General features: G+C 36.4%; 1 protein-coding gene across 5 annotated transcripts in view; it reads right to left on the bottom strand.

Annotated features, from left to right (window-relative positions):
• Positions 1–26643, bottom strand: part of ROBO2 (roundabout guidance receptor 2) — a 641887-nt gene that overhangs the window by 565394 nt on the left and 49850 nt on the right. For all 5 annotated transcript variants that reach the window (XM_056135437.1, XM_056135436.1, XM_056135440.1 and 2 more), the window contains exon 2: positions 7933–8259. In XM_056135437.1, the coding sequence (XP_055991412.1) occupies positions 7933–8259 (327 nt within the window). The remainder of the gene's footprint in view (positions 1–7932; positions 8260–26643) is intronic.

The following is a 26643-nucleotide window of genomic DNA, read 5'->3' on the forward strand; positions in this document are numbered from 1 at the left end:
CATTTAAAATAAAAAGTAAAATGGAAACAGGAAAAGCAATGGACATTTTTCCTTAAGCAAAGCACTATCTCACCTAAAGCAAGAACAGCATCTGATTTCAGGACAAATAAAAATATGAGAGAAGGACAAAGAATGTGACTCCCTGAAAAGTGTATGTCTTGTACACATGAGACTTAGGTAACGATTAATCCCTGAAACTCAAATGATATAAAGGATCTAATTACAAATATCCAATTTTGTTAGGGGCAAAGTCAGCATGCACAGATATAACTTTTATGTTATGTAAATTGATGAGATTGAGATTTCAGAATTTTTATACCAATTCACACCTGATTAAATTCAATTACAAAATATAACAACAGTGATTATCAATTAAATATATCTTTAAAATATGAACCTAGGAAGTATAATGCCAGTGATTTGATAATATTTATCAAATCTGGCAATGCTCATTGGCTATGCTAAGTATTTTGAGGAGAGTTGATTCAACAGCACTAAAATACATTTTATTAATTTATGCTCAAAAGTTAAATATAAGTTTCTCAAAAACTTCAAGAGTGTTTCTAAATAACTGAGCAATTTCACTCTTGGGTAGATACTTAAGACAATATAAAATAGACAATATAAAATACATCACATAAAAACCTGCACAGAATTTCTCATAGAAAAGCATTATTTGAATCAGCATATATTTTGCAATTTAACTGATCATCTGTCTTTATAAAATATCAAGATAATATGAATTTAATAAAAATAATTTAATAAATAAAATGTCTCCTGTTTATTAACTCAGAAAAATCAAGAAAACAATTTAACTTCTGTTCATTTTAAATGCCACCTGTGACCTCTGCTACTAAAGTCAGTCTACTTCTGTAAGCTTTATTCCTGTACAGGTAAAACATCAATTCAGTTTTGGATTTAAAGCAAACAGGATCATTATGTTTGTAGAGTGTTCCATAGCTTTGCTATTCTAGCAATCTGTGACCTATAAATAATGCAAGACCTTTCTCTTCTCTAAATGACTTTCTTGCAGCATGAGTCTTGATACAAAAAGAAAAAGGAAAGAAAGAAATCGCCCCGAAGTCATGGAATTCAATCTATTTCTAGTTCCCCATTTGAATTATGAATCACATCTGTTCTCTCTTTTGAGCAGAAAGGAGCCAACATTTAAATATTTCACTACTTAATTGTGCTTTATTTTTAGCAAAAGTAAGTAGCAATTAATCTGAAAAGTTTTTGTTTTGTTTTAGAAATAAGGAAAGAAAAAGAAGAAAGTGGGAGAGAGGAAGAGAAGGGAAAGAGGAAGGGAGGGAAGGAAGGAAGGAGGAAAGAAGAATTGGAAGAAAGAAAGGACAAGAGAGACAAAATAGAAGGTAAGGTGTTTGCCTTGCACAAAGATGACTGCAATCAATGCCTGCTGGGGTATCCCTGAGCAAAGAACCAAGAGCAAGCACTGAGCACTGCCTTTTGTGGGGAGGGGCCATGGAAGAAAGGAGAGAGGGAAGGGAAAGGAAAAAAACGATTGGAAAAAAGAAATAGCCCATAGATACAGAATAGAGGATAAAGTGTTTGCCTTACACTGAGATGACCCTATTCAAAACCTGGGGTCAACCTGAGCAAAGAGCCAGGAGTAAACCCTGAACACATTCTTGGAGGTGGGTTGGTGGTGGGGCAGGGAAAGGAAGGGAAGGGAAGGGAAGGGAAGGGAAGGGAAGGGAAGGGAAGGGAAGGGAAGGGAAGGGAAGGGAAGGGAAGGGAAGGGAAGGGAAGGGAAGGGAAGGGAAGGGAAGGGAAGGGAAGGGAAGGGAAGGGAGGAAGGAAGGAAGGAAGGAGAAGAAAAGGGAGGGAGGGAGGAAGAGAAGGAGGGAGGGAGGGAGGGAACAAAGGAAGTCCCATTCTTTTTTCTTTTTTCTTAAAGTTTGAGTGTTTATTACCTTCATAATCAAGTATCCCTTGTATATAAAACCTAGAGAAGACAAAAAGTTAAACCATAGTTTCAATTATGTACACATAATTTTAATACATGTTGGAAGACATTTAAAGAGATTTTATATTTTTCTTGTTATGAAAGTATACATAAAGTAATTTTTTGGTTTACATATACATAAAACTAAAGTGAAATACTGCATTCATCTGGGGAACATAAAGTAACAAAATAGGAGACTAACACCCAAGAATGGCCAAGATTAGTACCAGGAATTTTGCTCCATGGCTTGGAGGCCAGCCACACATGCTAGGGGAAAAGGCAGCTCAGATAGAGAAGGGAGCACCAAATAAAGGGTGTTGGGAGGATCTTCCCAGGATGGGAGAAACATGCTGGAAGTCCCATTCTTAAGTGGCCCATGAACTTTGAACCACAACCACTTGCCATTAGCACATTCAGCCTGCATTTAATCTCTCCTCTCGACACTGGCATAGTGCTGAGAAAAGGAAACGAAAAAAGATAATCTGGGGACTTCATCAATTTTTCATGAATTTTCATTTAGGCCAGAACCCCCTCTTACCCTGGTCGATAGATCAAGCTGCTGTCATATATTTACCACCTGAGGCTACAGCTGCCATCTCCAGGGAGAGAGCACAGGCCTCCCCATACGTGTGAGGGCCTCTGTGCCCTTGTGCTCCCACCGTGGGAGCTGCTGCCCCATGTGCAATCAGAGCAACACCAGCCAGGGCTCAGGTTTCCTGCGGGCCCCACCGAACCACCAAGTATTCATTTCTTCAGTGCCAGGTATCCTGCTGTGGGTTCTGCAATTTTGTTTTCTAAATATATAAAAATCACTTTCTACCAAAAGATCTCTCCTGAGGTCCAAATGATCTGAAAAATTAGTTTCTGGACTCCTTTATCCCTCCCACTATTTTTTTTCCAAATCAAGGTACAAATATCAGACCACAGAAGAGATAAGTGATTTCAAATATACCCCAATTTTGGCCTGCCATTTTATACTTCTGTTACTTAGCACTAAAGTATTTTTAGTAAACAAAAGGGAACAAAGTATGCTAAAGAACAGGCTGATGCAACCCGCTCCAATTTTTAAAAATAAAGATGAAAACCAAATTGGAGCAAATAGGATTCAGAACAATCTTCTTTAAAAAATCAAATCAGTGATCATGTCATAGTAAAATGCTATGTATTTGTTTTTTACTCACCAACATATTCTCAATCGCCTAGTCAAGTGGGTCTCACCAACTTTTATCCCCGCTGTGCTGTCACTGTCACTGTCCTCCTGTTGTTCATGGATTTGCTCAAGCGGGTCCAGTAACGTCTCCATTGTGAGACTTGTTGTTACTCTTTGTTACGGTTTTTGGCACATCAAATATGTTACGGGGAACTTGCCAGGCTTTGCTGTGCGGGCAAGATACTCTCGGTAGCTTGCGGGGCTCTACAAGAGGGGCGGAGGAATCGAACCCAGCTCGGCCACATGCAAGCCAAATGCCCTGCCTGCTGTGCTATCTCTGCAGCCACTGTGCTGTAGCTAGAGGTATTCTTCAGTTGTCCCAACAAAACAGAGCATAACCTCAACAACAACAACAACACAAAGGTTCTCATCCTAATGGGTCATAGAAAAAGGGGTAGTCTTCCACATACCCCATTATGGTTCTTCCATAGACTATTCTCAAAAGAATGGGCATTCGCCACTCCAACCTTACCACATAGTTTGGTTGCTATGATTTCTTAACTCCTAGATTATATTATTGTATGCATTTGTAAATATGTATAAACATGTATATATTGTCATACATATATGTTACATTTTTACTGCCAACCATCCGCAGGGTACATTCCTGATGATGCCGAGGTACCAGGGATCAAATCTGGGGCTTTGATATCAAAGTACATAACACTTTTGAGTTATCTTCTTGGTCCTCAACCACTTCATTATTCTTAAAATTGTTTAGTCATTTTTCTAGCTATTGTAATGCCTCTATACTATCATTATGATACCACTAAGCTTTCTGCATCAGCATGATACTTCTTTAAGTATTTCATTTGACAGGTAATTTTATCTCTTCCTTAGTACTTCTGGCACTAAGGAAGAGGTAAAATCTGTCTGAGCAATTAAATTTTCTTTTGCAAGTACCACGGCAAGGACTTGCTCTGGAAAAGTCCTATCTTCTCCATTCCAGTAACTATTATTGTTTTTAAAGAAATATAAGAATGTTTTTACATAGTTATCTTACTGTTATATTAAATAATACCAACAATAAGAATGTCTCAAAAGCATGATTATTTTCCTGTTCTTGGTACACTCTTGTTTTTCCTGTATCTGCTATATGCATGAATGACAGCACTATCTTTCCAGTCAGTCTGCCACTTTTTAAATATAGAAATTGCTTTCTATTTCCCTCAATTAGCTATAGCTGTATATAATTTATGCCTGCTAAATATGACTCAAATCATGTCCTCTTTTCAATCTTCATCAGGATCTTCAGTTTAAAGTCTAACATCTACTTTTTTTACATATTATAAAACAAATTCTTATCACTGATAATATATATCCCCCTTTAACCTAATAATTTACTTTTTTATAGATTCTTATTTTGCATAACAAAATCCTGAGTCCTAAAAGAGAGTGTATGTCCATATTCCCAATGCTGATCAACCTCATATATGGTTGCATGAAGCCTTCAAAATATTCAGACTCTATACTTTATTATAATGGATAAAAAAAACTGTCGAAAATTAAATATTTGTCTCATGTGTTCTAAACTATGAGGCCAAACTTTTACTCAATCCATAGCTGCTTCTCTATCATTTTATAAATATAAATTTTGATTATCAATAGTATTAAATACCAGCGATAACTTTCCCAAACTTTCAAAATTAAATAGTTTTACTAAATATACCACATAAGAAGAGACAGAAGATGGATAGGCTAATTTGAAAGAGATGAAGAGCATATAAATGTACATTATTTAATCTTGTAGTGTCTCAAAATGGCATGAACTGTTGACATGGCATTAGAAGAAAGAATTTCATTCAGTAGCTAAATTCAATTTAGAAGCTCTCTTGTTTTCCTCTCTAGATCAGAACTATTTTTAGCATTTATCAAAGCTCATTTCTTTTAAAATAAAAAATGCTACTGTCATATTACCCACAAAAAGAATGTTTAATTTCTTTTTCCTAAATCAGTTTGATTTAAAAAGACAAGTGATCCTTTATATAGGATAAAATTGCAAAATTCATGTGTATTAAGAGCATTATTAACAAATCTAATGTTTGGAGAAAAATAGGATATACTTATGTAGGTAAAAAGCACTTTCAATTATAAAACACAAACTATAAAAACACACCAGATTTCATCTACAGTACATTCTCTAATACAATTCCACTCCCTAAACCAAAAATTTGAAGAATCAGAATTTGATCTTGAACTATCCAAGTTTTAATTTTGGTTACATAAGCATCCTGGGTTTTACTTTATCAAAAATTATGAGAATAAATCCAGTTATATTTACTATAATTATATCCATTGAGGGAAACAATCAATAGATTTTGATACTGAAATCTTACAAATTATTGGGGAGCCCAGAAAGAAAATATTTCAAAATGAAAGTGGAAGAGCTACAAATGTTTGCATTTGAGAGAGAACTTAAGTGAGCATTCAAGTCTTACTAAGGTACAGTTAATTTAACTAATTTTTAAAGCTAATTATAAGGAGATATCCTGAAATCTAGTGTAAAGTGAAACTGTTAACTACAGTTCTAATGTCACTAGTTAATGTTGCTATTAAGAACCTACTGGTTTATAAAAATCTATCTAGACTTTTCTCAGTACACATCTAGATTTCTTTTGGTGGGGCAGTTAAACCCAGCATTGCTCAGGGATGACTCCTAGCTCTGCACTCAGGAACCATTCTGTTTGTGTTCATGTGGGTCATTTGGGATGCTGGGAATTGAACCCAGAGGGGAAGGATACAAGTCAAGTACCCTGCCTGCTGTACCCTTTTCAGCCCTGACATTTACAGGTTTTTAAGTATCAGTGGGTTCCATATATACTGGTAGAGAGTGCATGACTGATAGCATAGCATAGAGGGCCTTATACATGGCCATCACACGTCTGACCCTAAGAATTCCAATTATTGCCTACAACCCCACCATGAGTAATTCCTATGCACCATGGGTATGTCCCTAAAACAAACAAAATGAAACAAAAAAAATTCAAACACGCACACTAAACAAATATTTTACAAATTGTAAATTCAAAGACAGAATTTTTGAGAATAGCGTCCATTTGAGCATACAGTGAGAAAAGTTTTGTTATTAAAAATACCTATGTTTAAGTACAGAAATCTTACTGCAAACTTCAACAAAAGACTTTTTTTTATTCAGGATTTGGTATTTACTTCTCAATTCATTTTCTGGGATGGGAAGAAGACCGGCAGGGCATTCGGAATGAAGAGATCAAAAGACTTTTAAAGCAGTTAAGATATCAACATTAATTGGAAACATAACACAATGGGCTGTTATTTAGCATTCTTTATAAGCTATAATAAGACTCATACATCCTGAATTTACTAAACTTTCTTATCTACAAACACCTACTTATTCAATAAGTAAGCTGAGAGGACAAGCTTATAGGAAAAGGAAAACTGCTATCACCCTATTCACAAGTGATCCAAGACAAAACATCTACTCAGAATAGATAATATACAACACGTATGGTAGTTTTAAAATTATGACATCCAATCCTCCTTATAAACCAGAAAACATAATATGCTACCTCTTTTAACAAGCTTTGCAAGACAAACTATGATGTAATAAATATGCATTCAAATAGATTCAAGGCACTGATATCTTTAGTTTCTGGCACTAGTTGTTGAGCTTTATAATTGATAAATGTATTCTCAAATATCAAAAACAGATCAAGTTCTTAGCAATTTCTGATTATCAATAGTAGGTCAGATGCTACTCTGAATGAACATTCCCTAGAGAAGTAAAAGATATAGTCTCAAAGAAAGGAAGGAGGGAGGAAGAGAAGGAAGAAAATGAGGGAGAGAAGAAAGGAAGGAGGGTGAGAGGAAAGGAAGGAAGGAAGGAAGGAAGGAGGAAGGAAGGAAGGAAGGAAGGAAGGAAGGAAGGAAGGAAGGAAGGAGGAAGGAAGGAAGGAAAAGTGAGTGAGCAAGCATAGTTGACCAATACTGCTGGAATATTCTCTTCTTTCTCAGATGTCTAGGTTAATTATTCCTAAACTTAGTCTGGAGCTAAAATTTGCAGATTCACTTTACAGATTCATAATAAAAGTAAACTTAGATTTAGAAATATATATATATAGTATGCATATCTTACATGATATAGACATTTATATTATACATAGTAACTAGATATAAAAATATGTTTCATTGTGAATGTATGTATTGTATTTCATGTCATGTTACACAATTTTCATGTTATGACAGTTTGGGGGGTAAGGTCATATCTAGCTGGCTATGCCTGGCAAGGCACTCTGAGTCACACCCAGTGGACCTCAGGGGACTCTGCAATGCCAGGGATCAAATAAGCTTAGAAACAGGAGAGGAAGCACGTTATCCAGTCCTTTGAGCCACCTTTCCAAACAACACAGGAAACTTACTACTCGATCATAATTCTCTTTAATAATTAAAACTTCAAATATGTCCTACATCATTGTCATTTTGTTTTAATGTTATAATAAACTCTAAACAACACTTTCATCTGGATATGTTTGTTTGCAACACTCTGTCCTGATGTTACTTCAACCATTTTTTCTCTCTTTTTTATTCTTTATTTTTTGGAGAAGGCAAAGTAAAAGCAGGCATCGTGTTGAGTTTCATTCTTAGGAGCCTATTAACTAACTATTAGAAAGCTATTAGAAAAATATTAGGAATCTGCAGAAACCAATCAAAACTTAGTAAAAAAAACGAGTCTAGAAGCAAATGCATAAGTCATTTATGATGTAATTTTATGGTCACTTACGTGCCACTTCCAGAGATGCATTTCGACTCACTGCTTCACCAAGATAGTTCCTTGCAACACAAACGTAGCTTCCTTCATCCGGTTTACTTCTGCGCCCATGTACAATGCGCAAGAAGAATAACGATCCGCTGGGCAGAAGCATCCTGTGAGATCGGGGATCATCCTTATCAGTCTCCACTCGCTCACCATCCTTGTACCACTCAATGGTGGGCGTTGGTCGGCCCTCTGCTTTACAGTTCAACGTGGTAGGCTCCCCCTTAGAGACAATGACATCTGAAGGGTGCTCCACAATTCGTGGGGGAAAGTCTTCCTGGCGAAGACGAGATCCTGCAAAACATCATACAGGAAACACTCTTGAACATTGCCTTGTGTTTTGCTTTTGCTTCATTTAGGCTCACGTTGGCCAAATTAAAATAATTCATTATGCAAAATGTACTAACTACTATTCTACTTTACTCTTTAGATTCTGAAACCTTTCATACGTCATTCCAGATCCTTTGTGGAATGAAACAATTATTATTAATCCACAGTGAGTTGGGTTTAACTTTCTGTGAATCATTTTCAAGCAAAAGGAGAATAAGATTTTGTTTTTATTGGACCCAGTGACATGGAATAAGAGGACCAAGATCAATTTCTTGCCCTGAGAGGACTTAACTAACTACTGAAGAAAGAGACCCAATTGATAAGTCCCTAGAATATAGGCAGAGCTACCATTTATCATGTTGGCAATATTATCAGACTTGGAAGAAAGAGAAAGGAAAAATGCCTAAATTATCTAGTATAATTTAGAATTCCATATTTGTTTTCTAAAAACTAATTCTAATTTATTTGCTAAGACTTCAAGTCATGTATTGATGCTTTTCCTTTTTTTTTTTTAGTTCTGGGTAATATCCAGTTGTATTCTTGGACTACTCTGTGTTATGCATGGGGGATGCTCCTGGTAGGACTTCAGGGACTAATTTAGCCTTGTCAGTTGTGTTCTTCTATTAACTTTCATCTCATGATTAAAATAAAATTTTCAAAAGTACATCTGATATCAAAGTATCACTGGTAAAACTTCAAACTATAATTGAACTCAGTGAAACCTTATTGTGTAGGATTCCAAAATTATGACAAACAAAATAGTAGAAATAAATTGAACTTCCTCAAATTTAAAAAAAAGTCAGAAATACAAATCCAACAGAATAAAGAAAAAAGAAAATCTCTGACATGAGAGTTATATCTAGAATATATTTAAGACATTTAACTAAAATGCAAATAACATAATGAAAAGTAAGCATGTAATTGAAACAGACATCCCAAAAAAGAATGGACAAATAGCCAATACAAATATAAAAAGGTACTTAATATCCATATCTATTAGGGATTTTCAAGTCAAAACAACAGAAACACATTTAATACCCACAAGGATGGCAATAATTTTAAAAAAGAAAAATAACTAGTATTTCAGGAAAAGTGAAAAATAATATGCCTTACTAGTGGGAATATGGAAGATGGCTTCTACTTTGGAACACAAATTAGAATTTCTTACAATGCTAAGACTTTTCAGAGGACAAAGTGATTTTTAATCCCAGTTTTACATTTTAGAGAATGAAGAACTGTTTCTGCAAAAAATCCTGTACATGTATGTAACATGGCACTCACAGTAGCACTCTTAATAACCACACAGAACCCTACATGCATATAAACTGACGAATCCATATATAATAATGTGAGGCATCTGTAGGATAAAACTTATCAATAAGAAGTGCATCATTCCAGAGATTGCTCAGCAGACACAGCAAGAACTTTGCAAGTGGGAGACATGGGTTCCTTGGCTTGCACCCAAAGGATCTCTCAAGCACCATGGTTCTTTGATGTGGGAAATCTCCCATGTGTTACTTCCAAGTGGGAAATAACCTCAAGGTTAGGATAGTCTCTTGGGCAACACAATTTAGATCTTTTGGAATAGAATCTAACCCAGGAAAGAATAGAATAGATTCAGGGCAAGCAAAAATAAACCCACAGGAAAGAGTAGAATAAAGCTGTTCCGGCTCTTTTAGGGCAGCCTATGAAAAAACAGAATAGAAAACTGGTAAGACTTTTACTTTAAGGGTGTCTGCTGATTGGCAGTGTGAAATAACCTACTCTCTGTTTCCAAGTCTCTAATGTACTTACTAACTGTTCTTAATGTCTCTGTTAACTTAAACAACGGCTCACTTTTCCCAAACACAGATACAAGGGTAGCCCTTGAGCACTGCCAAGAGTGATTTCTAAAAGAAACAAACAAAAAAATGAAATAAAGTTCTGATGGCCAGGTAAACCCTGAAAACCACAGACTAGGTGAAGTAGCTCTTCACAAAAGACTTTAGGAGTTGCATGACTACATTGCTCTGAAATGTTCAGAAGCATAAATATCCAAAGGACACACGTAAAATGATTGCCTATTGTGGGGGTTGGAAGTTTATGATCAAAGAGAATTAGGGAAGCTTTTATTATGGGCATCAGGGGAAATTTCAGATGAAAATGTAATTTTCTCTCTATATAAAATACTTTCTTATGAAATATTTCCTAAACAGAAATGTTTTAAAGTAGAGAATCAATTGCCATTCACTTATATGGAAAAAAATGTTGAATATCTCCAGAACCCAAAGACAGCATACCAAAATTTAAATATCCAATAAAATATAAAAGTTGAAATAACAAATATAGCAGAAAACACAGGAATGACGCTTCAACTATAAAGCCCTTATTGAGCCATTCTGGGGACAGAGCCTAGAAGTGACACTCCAAACTGCCCCAGCAAAAGCTGTTCCTCAAAGGGCCGTGGGAAAACATTGAATGCTATCTTCACCTTTTCACTTAGATGTAAAAGCAAAAATACTGTACAGATGTACTTGTCTTAGAGACAACAGGCTATTTTTAAAAGAAAAATGGTGAATCAAGAAGTTTCTAAAAGCAGAGGATGCATGAATTTTTAATTGATTAGGGTTAGATTCCTCCGCCCCTTTGGGAGAGACCAGCAAGCTACCTAGATTATTTCACCTGCACGACAAAACCTGACAAGTTACCCGTGATGTATTCTATATGCCAAACACAGTATCAAGTCTCACAATTGTGACGTTACTGGGCCTGCTCGAGCAAATTGATGAACAATGGGAGGACAGTGACAGTGAGGGTGACAGGGTTAGATTGCACAAATCTGTGAGAAATAATAAAACTATTATACACTTTCAGGCTGGAGAGATAGCACAGCTTGTAGGGCGTTTGCCTTGCAGGTGGCCAACCAGGGTTCAATTCTGCTTTCACCCTCGGAGAGCCCGGGGAGCTACAGAGGGTATCACCCCCCCCACACACACACACACCCCTCCCCCCTCACACACAGAGCCTGGCAAGCTCCCTGTGGCACATTCAATATGCCAAAATCAGTAAGGAGTCTCACAATGGAGACGTTACTGGTGCCCACACGAGCAAATAAATGAACAATGGGAGGACAGTACTGCAGAACCCAAAGACAGCATACCAAAATTTAAATATCCAATAAAATATAAAAGTTGAAATAACAAATATAGCAGAAAACACAGGAATGACGCTTCAACTATAAAGCCCTTATTGAGCCATTCTGAGGACAAGCCATTCTGAGACTAGCAAAGGGGTCAGAGAGAGAAGAATGTAGTAGAATATAGGAGCAGGCACGTGGAGAGAAAGAGTCCAGGCTGCGAGATGTAGTGCGAGAGATGAGTAGGAGAGACAGAAGGAGACAGGAATGAGGGGCAGCGTGAGACTAGAATGGGAGGCTCAGAATGACTGGGGCAGGCATGTGGGGAGAATGGAATAAGGGCATCTGATCAATCAAAGGGCTTGGCCCTAGTTTTCTCTACCATCTGTCCCATGGCCCAGTCCGCACTAGCTGGGCCAGAGGTCCCAGGCCCCCCAGAATCCTGGGTGGCCATGGGGAGAGTTGTCAATGAAATTATACAAAAGACAAAATAAATTTTAGGTAGTTATTGAAATTAAGGTGATTAATTCTGATAGTCCTTGAATTCAGATATAATACTACTGCAGAGGTATTCCTTAAAATGGGGAAGTTTAAATTCTTTGCAATTGTTTATTAAGATAGAATTCTTTGTGGGTCAGAAATATTCGTGATGATGTAGACCATAGTTTTCCTCAAATTTCCAAAGAGTTCTGGGATTTAATTATGAGAGAATTGCTACTCAATAAGCTATTTTATGTTATTGAACCAAAAACAAGTCTATTATTGGACAAGCATTTAAAGAAAAAAAAGAAGAAATGGAAGAAAAAGAGAAGAAAAGAAACCACTGAGATGTCCATCAAACTCATTGAGGTTCAAATCTGAACAGTAGAGGGGTCTGTTCATCATGTCAAGTGCCAAGAAGCAGTCTAACTTCAAAGCTATGATATCCAAAGGCATATTTAGAAATGCAGGATGCTGGGCTGGACCCAAGACTTGGAGAAGCAGAATCTGCATCTTAACAAAATTCTCCAGGGATGTTTATTCACTTTGAAGTTTGAGAAGCATTGCTTTAACCAGATTTTAGTAGCCCTAAGCAAAGAATATTTTTACACTTTTAAAGTGGTGTTAGGAGAAGGAGATTTCAAAAAGGGTAGGGAGAACAAGAATGGACAAAAAGGCAAAAGATCATTTGTAACTTTAAAATGTTAAAATAGCTGCTCTTGATTCTTTACAGAAAAAAAAACTTGCCAATTCTGCTCTGGAGCAACTGTCTATAACTTTCATGAATAATTCTATTAATAATTTCAGTTGCTCATATTTCTTTTATATAGGATTATAAAACTGCTTTCTCCAGATTTCAGAGGAAATTAAGAGTACTTTGACAGCAATGTTCATTTTGTTCATTTAATGAGAAACAGAATCCCCATATGAGTAAAATAATGAATCACAATTACTATCTGCATTTCCAGCTTCACACAGCTGAAAGCAAGTCTGGGTACATTTTTATATCTCCATTATTAATTGGAAGATCAAACACTCAAACTTTCATTTGAACCATTTTGTTCAACTGTCCTTAGTTGTTACAAATAAAGATAATGAAATTAGTCACCAGGTCCTAAGGATGTACATTTACTGTGCAAGAAAGTAAGATTCCAGTGATTGATCTATAGCCAAATAACTAGTAGAGGCAGGAATAGAATTCAAGACTTCATCTAAAATGTATAGGTGGACTGGAAATATAATATGGTGGATAAGGTGCTTGCTTTGCAAGCCATAGGCCTCATTTCAATCCCCAGCATCCCATATGGTCTCCAGAGCTCTGCCTGGAGTAATTCCTGAGTATAGGAGTAACCTCTGGACATCACCAGGTGTATCCCCAAAACAAAAAAGATCAAAATAGTATTAAATTTCATTAAAAATTTTAAAAAATGTAAAAGCAAATTAAAATTGTCCTATCACAAGTATGCTAGTTCCAAAACCCTCTTCTTAAGTATATTTTAATCAGATAATTTAGATGTATGCAACCAGTCATAATATAACCAGAATATATGCCTGCATCAGAATCACCTGGGATATTTCCTTAAAATGTGGATTGTTGCTCTCTGTAGTGAATAAGGTCCATAAGTAATTATTGGTGGAATTCAGAAGCCACCTTTCCTGCCTGCTTTTTTTGTTGAAGGTCAAGCACTCAGATCTACAGATTATAAGCATTCCACAGGTTTATCAGTCAGTTGGATGCAAATGCATATTTGAATAGCTATTAGAATCCAAATTTGCATAATTCACTGTAATGCCTGCTTCACGGAGACTCTTAAATGATGATAATATAATGCTTTTTGGTAAAATATTTCATAAAAATAAAATTGAGTAATTTATTATGTCTTCAAGGTTTGGAGGTGTAAATTTAAAATTCACAAAAGTATTTAAATATGTTTTTATATACTTAGTAACTACCCATTTGAAGTGACTGCTATAGATAATTTTTGTTTTCAGGAAGTGGCTTCAATTACATGATATCATAAAGGATGTTAAAGAACTTGTTGATTTCATTTCATTTGTTTGAATATACATTGCTCCTATCTCATTCAGTAAAAACAGAGCATTTCTTTTACCTTATATTTACGTCTTATTCATGAACTAGATAGACATTAGACATACCTGTATTTAGCTAAGTTCAGTAACACATTTCACAATTTTCTATTTCAAAGACACAAGAACATTCTTGCAAAATTAGGAATAGTGTGTGAAATGTATTCATCTGCTCTAATGGACTGTCTAAGCTCTTGTTTTCTTCATCTTAATAAACTATACATATATATAATGTATTCTCATTCAAATTTACAATGTCTGTTTTAAGTAAATGTCTCTGCAAAATCTCCTATTTAGCAAGATTAATTAAGTCAGGATTATTATTCTTGTTCTAAATCTAGAGATATTTCCTGAACCAAATCTTAATGCATCCAGAGATAGTTCCTGAAGCTCTCTCTCAGTCTGAGAGTTTTAAAGAGCACCGTTGAAAAATGAAGGGTTCAAAACTTATCACAGTAAGACAGAATGCAATGTAATAAAGAAGAATACCAGATAACCTTTGAACCCAGAATAGAGGGAGAAGGACAGAGAAGGAAAGAAGTTGAGGGGGAAAGTAATAAGAGACAGACTGAAGGCAGCAGGGGCAGAGATCAAGAGAACCCCAGCACATAGATGGTGTAAGGAAGAGTATAGTTAAGTACCCTAATCTTATTGTCAACAACACTAAAATCATGAGATCCAAACTTCAACAACCAAACTTAAAAATGTGCTTGTCAAGGTGTCAAGCTGGGGCTGGGAGGAACCTGGGGACACTGTTAAAGGGAAGTACACACTGGTGCTGAATATAATATGTCTAAAACTCAACTATGAATAACTTTGTAAACAACAGTGCTTTAATAAACATAAATTTAAAAACTGAAAAAAATACAAATTTTAGAGCACAAAACAAAGAGTATGGATTATTAACCATAGGTCTTATGCGTCTGTACCCCATTTTGCCAGATGAATTCAGAACACTACTGTCTCACCAGGTTTAAAATATTGCACATCACAGGACTTTGTAGAGAACATCCTATATATCTTATTTTCCTGCTTATAAATGATCACAAAAGCATACTTTTCAAAACTTTCTCCTCCAATATCTCATCCGAAAGCCTGGGGAGATAGTAGAGGAGTTAGGACACTTGTCTTCCACACAGATGACAAGGTTCAATCCTCAATCCCAGGCACCACATATGGTCCCCTGAGCACTGCCAGGAGTGGTTCGTGAGCACAGAGTCAGAGGTAAGTCCTGAATACAACCTGGTTTGGTCACCAAATTAAACTAAGGCCCTCACCAGAAGAGAAAACACTTTTTTTTCACATTGACAACAACTAATCTCTTCAGAAGATTAATCTTGCGAGATGTAAATCTTGCAGCAAGTTTTATGCCTGGGAAAATTTAGGGAGGCCAGGTCAATCATATTTTATTAATTTTCAAAAGAATTGTAATCTATCAATGATTATTTTCCTCCTGCTCTGGGGTCCCAAAGCCAGCAATACTTAGGGCTTATTCCTGGCTCTGTGCTCAGGGATCATCACTCCTGGCTGGGCTCAGGGTTCTGTAATATTTAGTGCTTAGGATTGAACCCTGCCAGGTGTCCTACTCACTCTACTATCTCTAGACCTAAGCTGTTAATAATATTTATTTTACCAAAATAAGTTCTATTCATCCAGACTCCACGCTAGGCTGTTTTCACTCGGGGAGCCCCAGAATGGGATGGGCGAGAGCCCTCCTTGCCCCAAGGGACCCAGCCCCGGCAGCTGACCTCCACTACCCAACCACCGTCACAATCCAGGACACTTTCTGGAGCGTGTGGCCGCACTTCCTACCCATTTTTCATAATTACCACACCATGTTTGATGGAGTTCAGACAGTAGGCAACAAATCATAGACAGATATATACATATATATGTAGCATTATCCTCCCATTGTACATCAATCTGTTCAAGTGGGTGCCAGTAACATCTCACAACAAATTGTGAGAGTTGTTACTGTTTATTTTTCTGCCATATTAAATACATCATGGATAGTTTGCCAGGCTTTGCCGTGCGGGCGAGATACTCTCGGTAGCTTGCGGGGCTCTCCACGAGAGGTGGAGGAATCAAACCCGGATCAGCAGCATGCAAGGCAAGGGCCTTAACGGCTGTTCTATCACTTCAGGCCACATATATACATACATACATACATACATATATGTATATATATATGCCTCTCAGAGAGCCTGGTGAGCTATTGAGAGTATCCGGCCTACACGAGCAGAGTCTGGTAATCTCCCTGTGTCGTATTTGATATGCCAAAACCACTAACTATATCAGGGCCCATTCCCCTGACCCTGAAAGAGCTTCCAAATCACTGGAATACATGAGTAAGGAGAGGCTGTTAAAATCTCAGGAATGGGACAAATAGAAATGTTACTGGCACCTGCTCAAGTATATTGACAGAGGGATGACAGTGATACAGTGAAGTTCTATTCAAAAATTTTCCATGGCAAGAAATATACCTCAGTGGCACAAACTAATGCTGTACATATTTCTTAGTAAGTTATGACAATCTATAATAAAATGGAATTACTCAGCAAAACTCTCCTTACAATTTTCTCATCCTTGAAGTATTTTTTTTGTTTTGGGGTCATACCTGGCAATGCATTGGGGTTACTCCTGGCTTTGCACTCAGGAATTACTCCTGGTGATGCTCAGGGAACCACATGGGATGCTGGGTACTGAACCCGGGCCGACCGTGTGCAAGGCAAACACCCTACTATCACTCCAGCCCCTCCTTAACATTTTTATGAAGACTAAATTTCAGCAAACTTCCCTCAGAAGGTGAGGGAACAGAATGGGACTATAAAATCACTTTTCTTCCAGCTTCCTCCTGCCCTCTGGCCTCCAGTCTTATATTGTTACAGGATTTGGTGAGACAGCTAATGCTTGGATAACATAAAGACTGTTTTACTGAAAATCATGTGATTATCTAATTTGGCAATGTCCTCAATAAGTTTATAATGCTCTTTTTACCCTTGGGATCACAGTACTGCCATCTTTTTACTTAAAAAAATCAAATCCAGAATATCAAAATTGAACCTAGAAATAGGAGCAATCTATCATTACATTTCTATGTTGCTTCTTGATGTCATAAAACAGATGGCTCAAGTGGATGGAAGAGAATTGGCAAGTAGACTTTTTTTTTATTTTATTTTTTGCTTTTTGGGTCACACCCAGCGATGCACAGGGGTTACCCCGGGCTCGTGCACTCAGGAATTACTCCTGAGTGCTCAGGGGACCATATGGAATGCTGGGAATCGAACCCCGGGTCGGCTGTGTGCAAGGCAAAAGCCCTACCCGCTGTACTACTCCTCCAGCCCCAATAGACATTTCTTTACAAACACGAAAGTCAGACTCGATTCTTAAAGATTTAGTGGCAATACGTTATTCAAAAATCCCTATCACCCAGTTTCCTGGGTAATAGCAGAAGATTATTCTAACAGAGAACTCTCAGCCCAAGTTTCCACTTTTGATGTAAAAAATGAAAAGAAAGAGACAAGAAGTATTCTTTCCGCAAAAAATATTTGTCTCTGCAATGAGTCCAATTTCTATTTTCAGGACAACTTTTCATCCTCTGTTACTTCAACTTCTTACATATGTTTTGAAAATCTAAGACAGAAAATCTCAAATCTACATTTCACTTGGAATTTCATTCTTCCTGAAGACTGATGTATGATTATGTGATGTCGCCTTAACTTTCTCACAGTGCTGTTTCCTGTCCATGGAATCCAGGTAAATGGAAAAGAAAATCGCTACAAGTTCATTGTCTCTCAAGATGATTACAGTTTTATAGCAATCACATCATAATGGGCACAGCTAAAGAGAAGCTAATGGCTAGCAATTTATATGAACACAAAGCAAAGTTTGAATGACAGATTAATGTTTGCTATAAATATGTGAGTATAGAGAATGAAAGTTTGCATTTTGTTTGTTTTGTTTTTCTATTAGTTTGAAACCACACCCAGTGTTCATCAGGTGCTATGCTCAGAAATCACTACCAGCAGTTCTTGGTACTTCATATGGTAGAGGGGATTGAAGCAGTGTTAACAACATGCAAGGTCAGACCCTTCACCACTGTATTATCACACCCATCAGAAATATCTGCCTTTACGGAGCCAGAGCAATAGTACAGCAGGTAAGGTGTTTGCCTTGCACGCGGCAGACCTGGATTCAATCTCTGGCATCCCATATGGTCCCACAAGCACTGTTAGGAGTAATTCCTGAGTGCAGAGCTAGAAGTAACCCCTAAGCATAGCTGGGTGTGACCCAAAAAGAAATATATATATGTATATATATATATATTTGCTTTTGATCTTTCTGTACCATAATCAATTATTATAACATGACAATGAAAGTTGGCAATAATTTATAAATCCTTTGCTTAAATGATAGTTTATGTGACATAACTCATTCTTACATTTCTATAAATTATGGTCATCACTGTCACTGTCACTGTCCTCCCATTGTTCATCGATTTGCTCGAGCGAGCCCAGTTAATGTCTCCATCGTGAGACTTGTTGTTACTGTGTTTGGCATATCGAATACGTCACAGGGAGCTTGCCAGGCTTTGCCGTGCAGGCGGGATACTCTCATTAGTTTGCCTGGCTCTCCGAGAGGGGCGGAGGAATCAAACTCGGGTCGGCCATGTTGGCTGCGTGCAAGGCAAATGCCCTACCGCTGTGCTATGGCTCCAACCCAATTATGGTCATATGCCAATAAATTCATGTTTGTAGAAATAATGTTAACCAAAAGAAAACTGGCAAGGAATGGAAATTTAAAATAAATATCCTTTACTTAAAATTTAAACTTAGCTAATAACTATTTATAAATTTATTTACTCAAATGTTAATCTTTTCCGGGGAGGTGGGAGTAGGACAGGGCCACATGGTAGTGCTCCAGGGATATTTGCATCTAGATCAGTGCTCAGGAATCCCTCCTGTTAGTGCTCAAGGGACCATTTATACCAGAAATTGTGCCCAGAAGTTTCCTGCATACAGTATTTGTAGTTTGGTACACTGGCCCTCCGTTCTTATTCCTAATTATTTTTATTCTGATACCTTTATAAATTCTTATTCAGAGTGAGCAAGTTGCTATTTTAGGAGTAGGTTTGAACACATTCAGGAAAAAAAAAACATTCTCTAAAGTTTCCAATTGCATTTCATATTATTTTCGTAGTCGTAATAGAAATGGCTGAAAATATTCCAACTGGAACACATTACCCCTTCTTTCTCTCTAGCATCACTGATCCCCAGTGTCTTCATTAGATGATCAATATCTGGCTATCTACATTCAATGAACTGAAAGACTAACTAGATCTGAGTAGGTAGGCCCAGGTAATTGTGTATCATCATCTGTGGGGAAGACAGGAATCATTTTTGTTAGAATCCAATATCAAAGCAATGTAAATAAACATTCAGTTTTTAAGAGAAATGTTGAAACCACAAATATAGAAATATTTCAGTAAATTCTGAAAAGTGATTTCCTCCAGAGAAATAAAGAATGATTTCCTACTTTAGAAATTCATTTTCTACCAATTCGTGAAAAGCTGATGTATTAACCTGGACACTCATCCATATTATTTCAAATCAATTTGCTACACCTTAACATGGTTGAAGTCAGTCTTTAAAGAATGATTTACCATCAAATCAGAGGTTTTCATGGGTTATGCAGATCTCCTTTACAATAATAATAAAAAAAAATCTCCATTTCATGATGTCTTTGAAATTTACTTTCTTATTGTCATACTTAAATGTTTTGATGTGGTTTTAAGATTGCATTTGGTTTGCAAAAAATGATAGACTGAAACAATCTCAAACTCATTAAATTGCTTAATAATATTCAATTCTCTAAAAACCATCAATGTTTATTTGGCGGAAATTAGAATGGGTTTCCAGAAAATGACATTCTATTTACGTAAACTCCTAATGGGGTGATAACATTGTGTGTCTCTATTCTATTTCCAAGTACAGTATTATTGTTAGCATTATAGAACATTAATTTCTGGAACTACAAATACCAAATATCTTAGTGTAATAGGGAACATGATTCTCACCAACACTAATATTTTTATATAAGCAATAAGTCTTATTAAAAATGTAGTTTTTGATAAATTGGTTTATTCATATATAGTCTTCAAACCTCACATATTTCATTATAAAGCTAAATTGAGATTCAAAGATTCTAAATAGAGATAAAATGACATAAGTAAACTTCATTTACCATTTAATACATTCCAAGTTTATTTTAATAAAGAATTAAAGGGGAGAGAGCTGGTTGAGCTGGAGTGCATGTTTTGCACAAAGGAAACCTGGATTGGATTCAAAGCACCACAGATTCTTGCATGCACTGAGCCAGGAGTGGCCACTGACCCACCAGGTGTAACCCCAAAACAAAATAAAACAAGAATTGAAGATGTTACTACCATCCAGAATCATTTCTTCAAAGGATAATGTCTAAATTATTACCCAAAGATTTTAACTGCCAAGAGCTGAGCATACTAAAAGCATTGTTAGCAAGTATTGTGTACAATAACTGATTTTTAAGTTTGTTCCCTCATCTGATATATGCCCAATGGCTAAAACTGGCATATAAGAACTCCATTGATCATAACGTTATCTTTAAAAATATGATCATGGGTAGAACGATAGTACAGCGGGTAGGGCATTTGCCTTGCATGCTCCCAACCTGGGTTAAATCCCCAGTATCCCATATGGTCCCCCGAGCACTGCCAGGAGTAACTCCTGAGTGCAAAGCCAGGAGTAACCCCTGAGAATTGCTGGGTGTTACCCAAAAAGTAAAAATTAAAATTAAAAATAAAAATATGATCATTAAACCATATGCTGAAATATTAGGACTGAAGATAGGGATGCCACCTCAGAAAATAGGTACAACTTTTGTGAATACGAGAGTTTGAGAAAGTTGAACTTTGGTAGTATAATTTTTTTTATCAATAAGAAGGCTCTGTTTAAAAATGCTCTTGTATCAAAGAGGTAGCACATGGCTTTCAGGAATTTGCCTTTCATGTGGCCTAGCACAATTCAATCCCCATCACTGAACATGTTCCCCAAGCACCACCAGAAGTAAATCTTGAACATAGCAGGAGTGAGCCCTGAGCATAGCCACTGTGACCAAAAAACAACAACAAAAATATTACTCTTGTCCAGGTTTTTAACCACAGTGCAAATCAAGAAAATTTTAAACCATTTCCCAAGCTGCATTTCTATAAAATAAAGTACCAAACAATAGCATAGCTATGAAAACCTATTTTTTGCACATATTGAGCACATAATAATCACTCAGTTAAAACATTAGTATTATTCAAAAGGCAACGGTTGCGTTGGTGGTATAGTGGTTAGCATAGCTGCCTTCCAAAAGGCAACGGTTTTCTTAATAGGATCTATGTCACAGCATATTTCTATAAGTCTGTTTCCCTATAACAAGAAAGAAGTAAGAGCTATAAAATATAAAAATATAATTAATAGCAGTCTGCCTCACTACAGTGATATTCTACTCTAGGCTCTCCCTAACTATCAAATTCAGGGTCATTCAATGATAAATCTTACTTTTATTCCCCAAAAGACTCACTTTTTACAATGACTCTACACCATTATCATACTTATAAGTTGTATTACAAGTTTTAAAAGTGAGAAATAGGAACTTGGTCAGTATATTTTAGAAATGCAATTAAAAAAATCACTTGTGTTATCCTGTCAATGGAATTACAGCCAGCAAGATTTTGATGAAAAACAATACAACAGCTAAGCATGTTCCTACAATGGTTCATGACAAATTAGACATATGAACTTTAGTACCAGGCATTAATGTCTAGGCATTCTGAAGAAATGACTTGCAAATTACAATTCACTGGAATTTAATAAAATATTTATGCTTAATATCTGTCATTGTAATATTTTATTGAACTTGGTTATAACAATGCTGCTTATTTTCTTTATAAAATCTTGAAACTATTTCATGATGAAAACTTAAAAACATGTATTTCTTATTTGCTTTGCTATTAGAAGTTTTAAAAGAATTAAGGATATAACAAAACAATAATTTGTGGGCAAACTAAAAAAAAAAGGACAAATGTTAAGAATTATGGCAGGAATACAAATATTAACAGAACACTGCCTGAAATTAATTCTTACTAACAGATGGTGAAAAACAAAATAATGTTTTTTTCTTTAAATAAATGTGTTATTCTTTGAAATTACAGTTTTATGGAATGATTGATCTTTAAAATAAGACCAGACCTCTTGCAATAATAAAGCATGTTAATGATGTGTATAGTGATACTAAAGATAAAAAAGATTTTCTCTTGAATGGTGAGAAAGGTTTTATTATATTCAGTTTTCTTCATAGTGTACAATGCTATGTTGGAATTTCTTTTCTGAAGTCTGTAACTTTGAAGCTAAGGAGGTTTATAAAGTTAGATGAATGCAATGTGTACTGATTGCTTTGTCTTTGACATTCTGAGTGAATGGTTTTTCACACTTGACCAAACTGAATAGAACAAAAGCATATTTCTGCAAGAGGTATTTGATAGTTACACAATAAAATTCACCTTTAAAGTGTTTACTTCACCAACCACTTCCTCTCCCCCCCCCCCGAATAAAAGCCATGTTTAACCAGCTGCCAATAGCTCTTAAACATATAATAAAATCGGTTTTCAAAATGTTTAGAACATTCTAAAAAATTCTAGTTGGCAAGTTGTCTCTCATCTTCAGCATTACATTAAAATAACATAGATATAAACTTGAGATAACTACTTAAGAAAATGATTGGATTCAGTTTTAACAATTGTGAGTGATTTTAATGTGACATGGCATCTATAGCAAGGCCATGCCAAGGCTGCTTCAATTTAGACTCAAAAATTGAATTGTCGAAATCAAGCTGACTGGGAATATGTATTATCATACTCATCAGAATAGTTTTCATTTGGGGGGTCTACTTTCTCTCCACTTTTGTCCACTTAGGATACATGTCAATACCTTTAAAAAAACAAGTGATTAAATGAAACAATAAAATTTCCTTTCTAGGATTGTCTTTCATTTCCAAGCAAAATGACCATGAAATACGTAATGGCTAACCATCCCCCCAAAATACTAAGTGCTATATTCAGCTAAGAGACTTCCTTTGTTTACACAACAGAAATCTAGCCCACTCTTTTCTTGAATGGAGTAAACTGCAAATGAGGATACCATAAAAGTTATTAAATGAGCACAGTGGAAATGATATCTGTACCTATATGTTCATTGCAGTGCTGTTCACAGTAGCCAAAATCTGGAAAAAATGCAAGTGCCCTAGAACAGATGACTGGTTAAAGGAACTTAGGTACATCTACGCAATGGAATACTATGCAGCTGTCAGGAGAGATGAAATCATGAACTTTGCATATAAATGGATAGACATGGAGAGTATCATGCTAAGTGAAATGAGTCAGAAAGAGAGGGACAGACATAGAAGGACTACACTCATTTGTGGAGTATAAAACAACATAACATGAGGCTGACACCTAAGGATAGTAGATATATGGGACAGGTAGATTGATCCATAGCTGGAAGCCTGCCTCATGAGCAAAGGGGAGAAGGCGGGGCTGAAGCGATAGCACAGCAGATAGGGCATTTGCCTTGCATGTGGCTGACCCAGGTTCGATTCCCAGCATCCCATATGGTCCCCTAAGCACCACCAGGAGTAATTTCTGAGTGAAGAGCCAGGAGTAACCCCTGTGCATTGCTGGGTGTGACCCAAAAAGCAAAAAAAAAAAGGGGGGGCAGCTGGAATAGAGAAGGGATCACTATGGAAGAATCAGTCCAGATGGGAGATGTGTGCAGAAAGTAGATAAAGGACCAAACATGATGGCTGATGGCCTCTTAGTAGCTATATAGCAAAACAATGCCCAATAGTTGAGAGAGTATGGAGAAAATTAGGCAGAGGGAGGGTGGGAAAGGGGGTTTGTACTGGGGATATTTGTGGTGAAGAATGTGCACTGGTGGAAGGATGGGTGATCATTGTGTAACTGTAACCCAAACATGTAAGCTTGCAACTATATCACGGTGATTCAATAAAAATTTTTAAAAAGTTATTTAAAAAGTTATTAAATGATCTTTTTCTGCTTGAATTATGTTTTGCTAAAATATATGAGACATATCATTCCTGGGGTCTCTCAAAAAGCAGCTGCAGATTCAGGAAAATTTATGAAAAATATTAGTTTCCACTCAGTCCATTTACTTTGAAGCCTTATCAGATGAAGGATCAAATGAAAGTCATCATTCTCTGGATTTCTCAGGTTATTACCATGCGGACATGGACTTAACCTCCATCTACTCATTCTCAAAATGCGATGCTTTCTTGTGACAAAGCAAAAGACCGGAACACACAGAATTATTCTGGATTATGCAGAGAGGAATGAAAATGCTGACAGGCAGGGGGATGAAAATTTATAGCGCTAAAGCAATTGTGAAAGATATGAATAAGGATGGGTGGGTGAGAATAAGAAGGTATATTTCTCAAATGCAGGAAATTATTTTGATAGCCAAGTGTGCATTGCATCAAATTCTGACAAGTTGGGTTTTATGATAAACAGCTACCGCAGGTCACAAAGAAAATTTTATTTTAGATGTCTGAATCTTAGAGTCATCTGATGATTATCTGATATTCTATATAAGTATACTACTTCTGAGGATGCAATTCCTTTTTTAAGAGACTAACATTAAAATCAAAAATATACTATTGGCTACTTTTATTATAAAAGGTAACTTTTAAGTACCTTTTTTTTACTTTTCACTAATACTAGATGTTTAAATTAAATCTAATAATTTATCACTCAGTTAACATTACCTAAGGTGCATGCTTTAGACCTGTGACCTTTCCAATATGTTTCACAGGGAACTATGCCCTCTGTCAATACTGGCAATCATATCTATATCACAAGGGTCCAATCTCAAATTTAACTTCTCCAGTTGAGAAAAGCTCTGGGCCTGGTTTGGAAGGTCACTTGAATTCTAGATTATAATGCAAATCTTGACTAACTCAAAATGCATACTACATCTCTCCCCTGGCTTCTACCACTCCTCACTTTCCTTTCCAAGAAAGTTCCCTATTTTTCCAGTCTCTGTAACAATCCAGTTCTAAAGTTTAATTTCTTTAAGATCTTGCCTATCAAATCAGGCACATGATCCTGTGAATTCTTCCTTCTTCCTATCATTTTATGTTTGCCTCTTATTCCCTCCCCTTTCTTGACTCAATTTTACCCTGTCATTGTGACCAAAATCTTACAGTCTCTACATTCCAAAAAGAATCTATACCTTTCTATCATTACTTCATTCCAGCAAAACTAAATGAAGATGTAGTGTGAGGTGTAACTTTTCTTTATAAATGAGACACCTCCCCCCCCAAAAAAGTTAGTGAAGTGTATCGCAAATTTTCAGAATCTTCTAAGTATTCTCACTTTCTTGGCCAGGAGAAATCCATCTATTCAGGCAGCTGAATTACAAATTGTGCTTCTCTAAGTCAAATTTATGCATCCAGGATTAAGCAAATTGCTTTATGCATCTTATGATGAAGCACTAAGCTCTGAGCCATCATGCCAAGGCCCAGCATTTATTTGGACAGCGTTTAGTCCTGCTGCCACTATGCCTTTGAAACTTCACTTACTATATTAAAACTTGGCTATGTTTCTGAATTTTCTGGGTTCACTGCAAACATTTTAAAAATATGTTGACTTGGGGATGGAGCAACCTTCATTTTGTTAAGACAGCTTATACCTGCTTATGCTGAGAATTCAGTCCTGCAGGACAGCTGTCTTCTAAATATTCAGAAATGATAATGCAAGCATTGATGAAATCTGACTAATTCTTTTCTATTAGGATTATGAGCACCATTAAATACAAATAAAAATATGACATAATAAATATGTAGCACTGTAGCACTGCCCACCCGTTGTTCATCGATTTGCTCACCAGTAACGATTTGGGCACCAGTAACGTCTCACAACAAATTGTGAGACTTATTACTGTTTTTAGCATATCAAATATGTCACAGGGGAGTTTGCCAGGCTTTGGCGTTTGGGCAAGATACTCTGGGTAGCTTGCCTGGCTCTCCAAGAAGGGCAGAGGAATCAAACCCAGGTTAGCCTCATGCAAGGCAAATGCCTTTCCGGCTGTGCTATCGCATCAGCCCATGTGTATATGTGACTGTCACTGTCGCTATCACTGAGTCTAATATAATTTTTATACACTCCATAATGTATTGATAATATATGCACTTAACAAGTAGAAGGATATAGAGGAAGCAATACAGTTAAAATGCATTTATCAGCCAGTTTTTATATGGCTGATAGGTGAAAATTAAATAGAAATGTCCAAAAACACTTTATCACAGCTCACAGAAAAATTCTATCTATTCTCTAAAGTCAGGCAATGAAGATATTGTGTATCTGTTGTCCTTAGTGTACAAATAAGTTGTTTCTTCAATTATCCTCACTGTGGTTCAGTAAGATATTAAGCACCCGATGGTGACTCACAGAAACAAAGGCATGAATAAGAACAAAGTCTGACTTTGCCAGACTCAATAAGCACCACCTTGATGTACGGGTGATTCTTAATGAAAACAACCCTTCCCAATTAGACAACTGGCAATTA

Source organism: Sorex fumeus, unplaced genomic scaffold, assembly GCF_029834395.1.
Source record: "Sorex fumeus unplaced genomic scaffold, SorFum_2.1 ptg000115l, whole genome shotgun sequence".
Taxonomy (NCBI): domain Eukaryota; kingdom Metazoa; phylum Chordata; class Mammalia; order Eulipotyphla; family Soricidae; genus Sorex; species Sorex fumeus.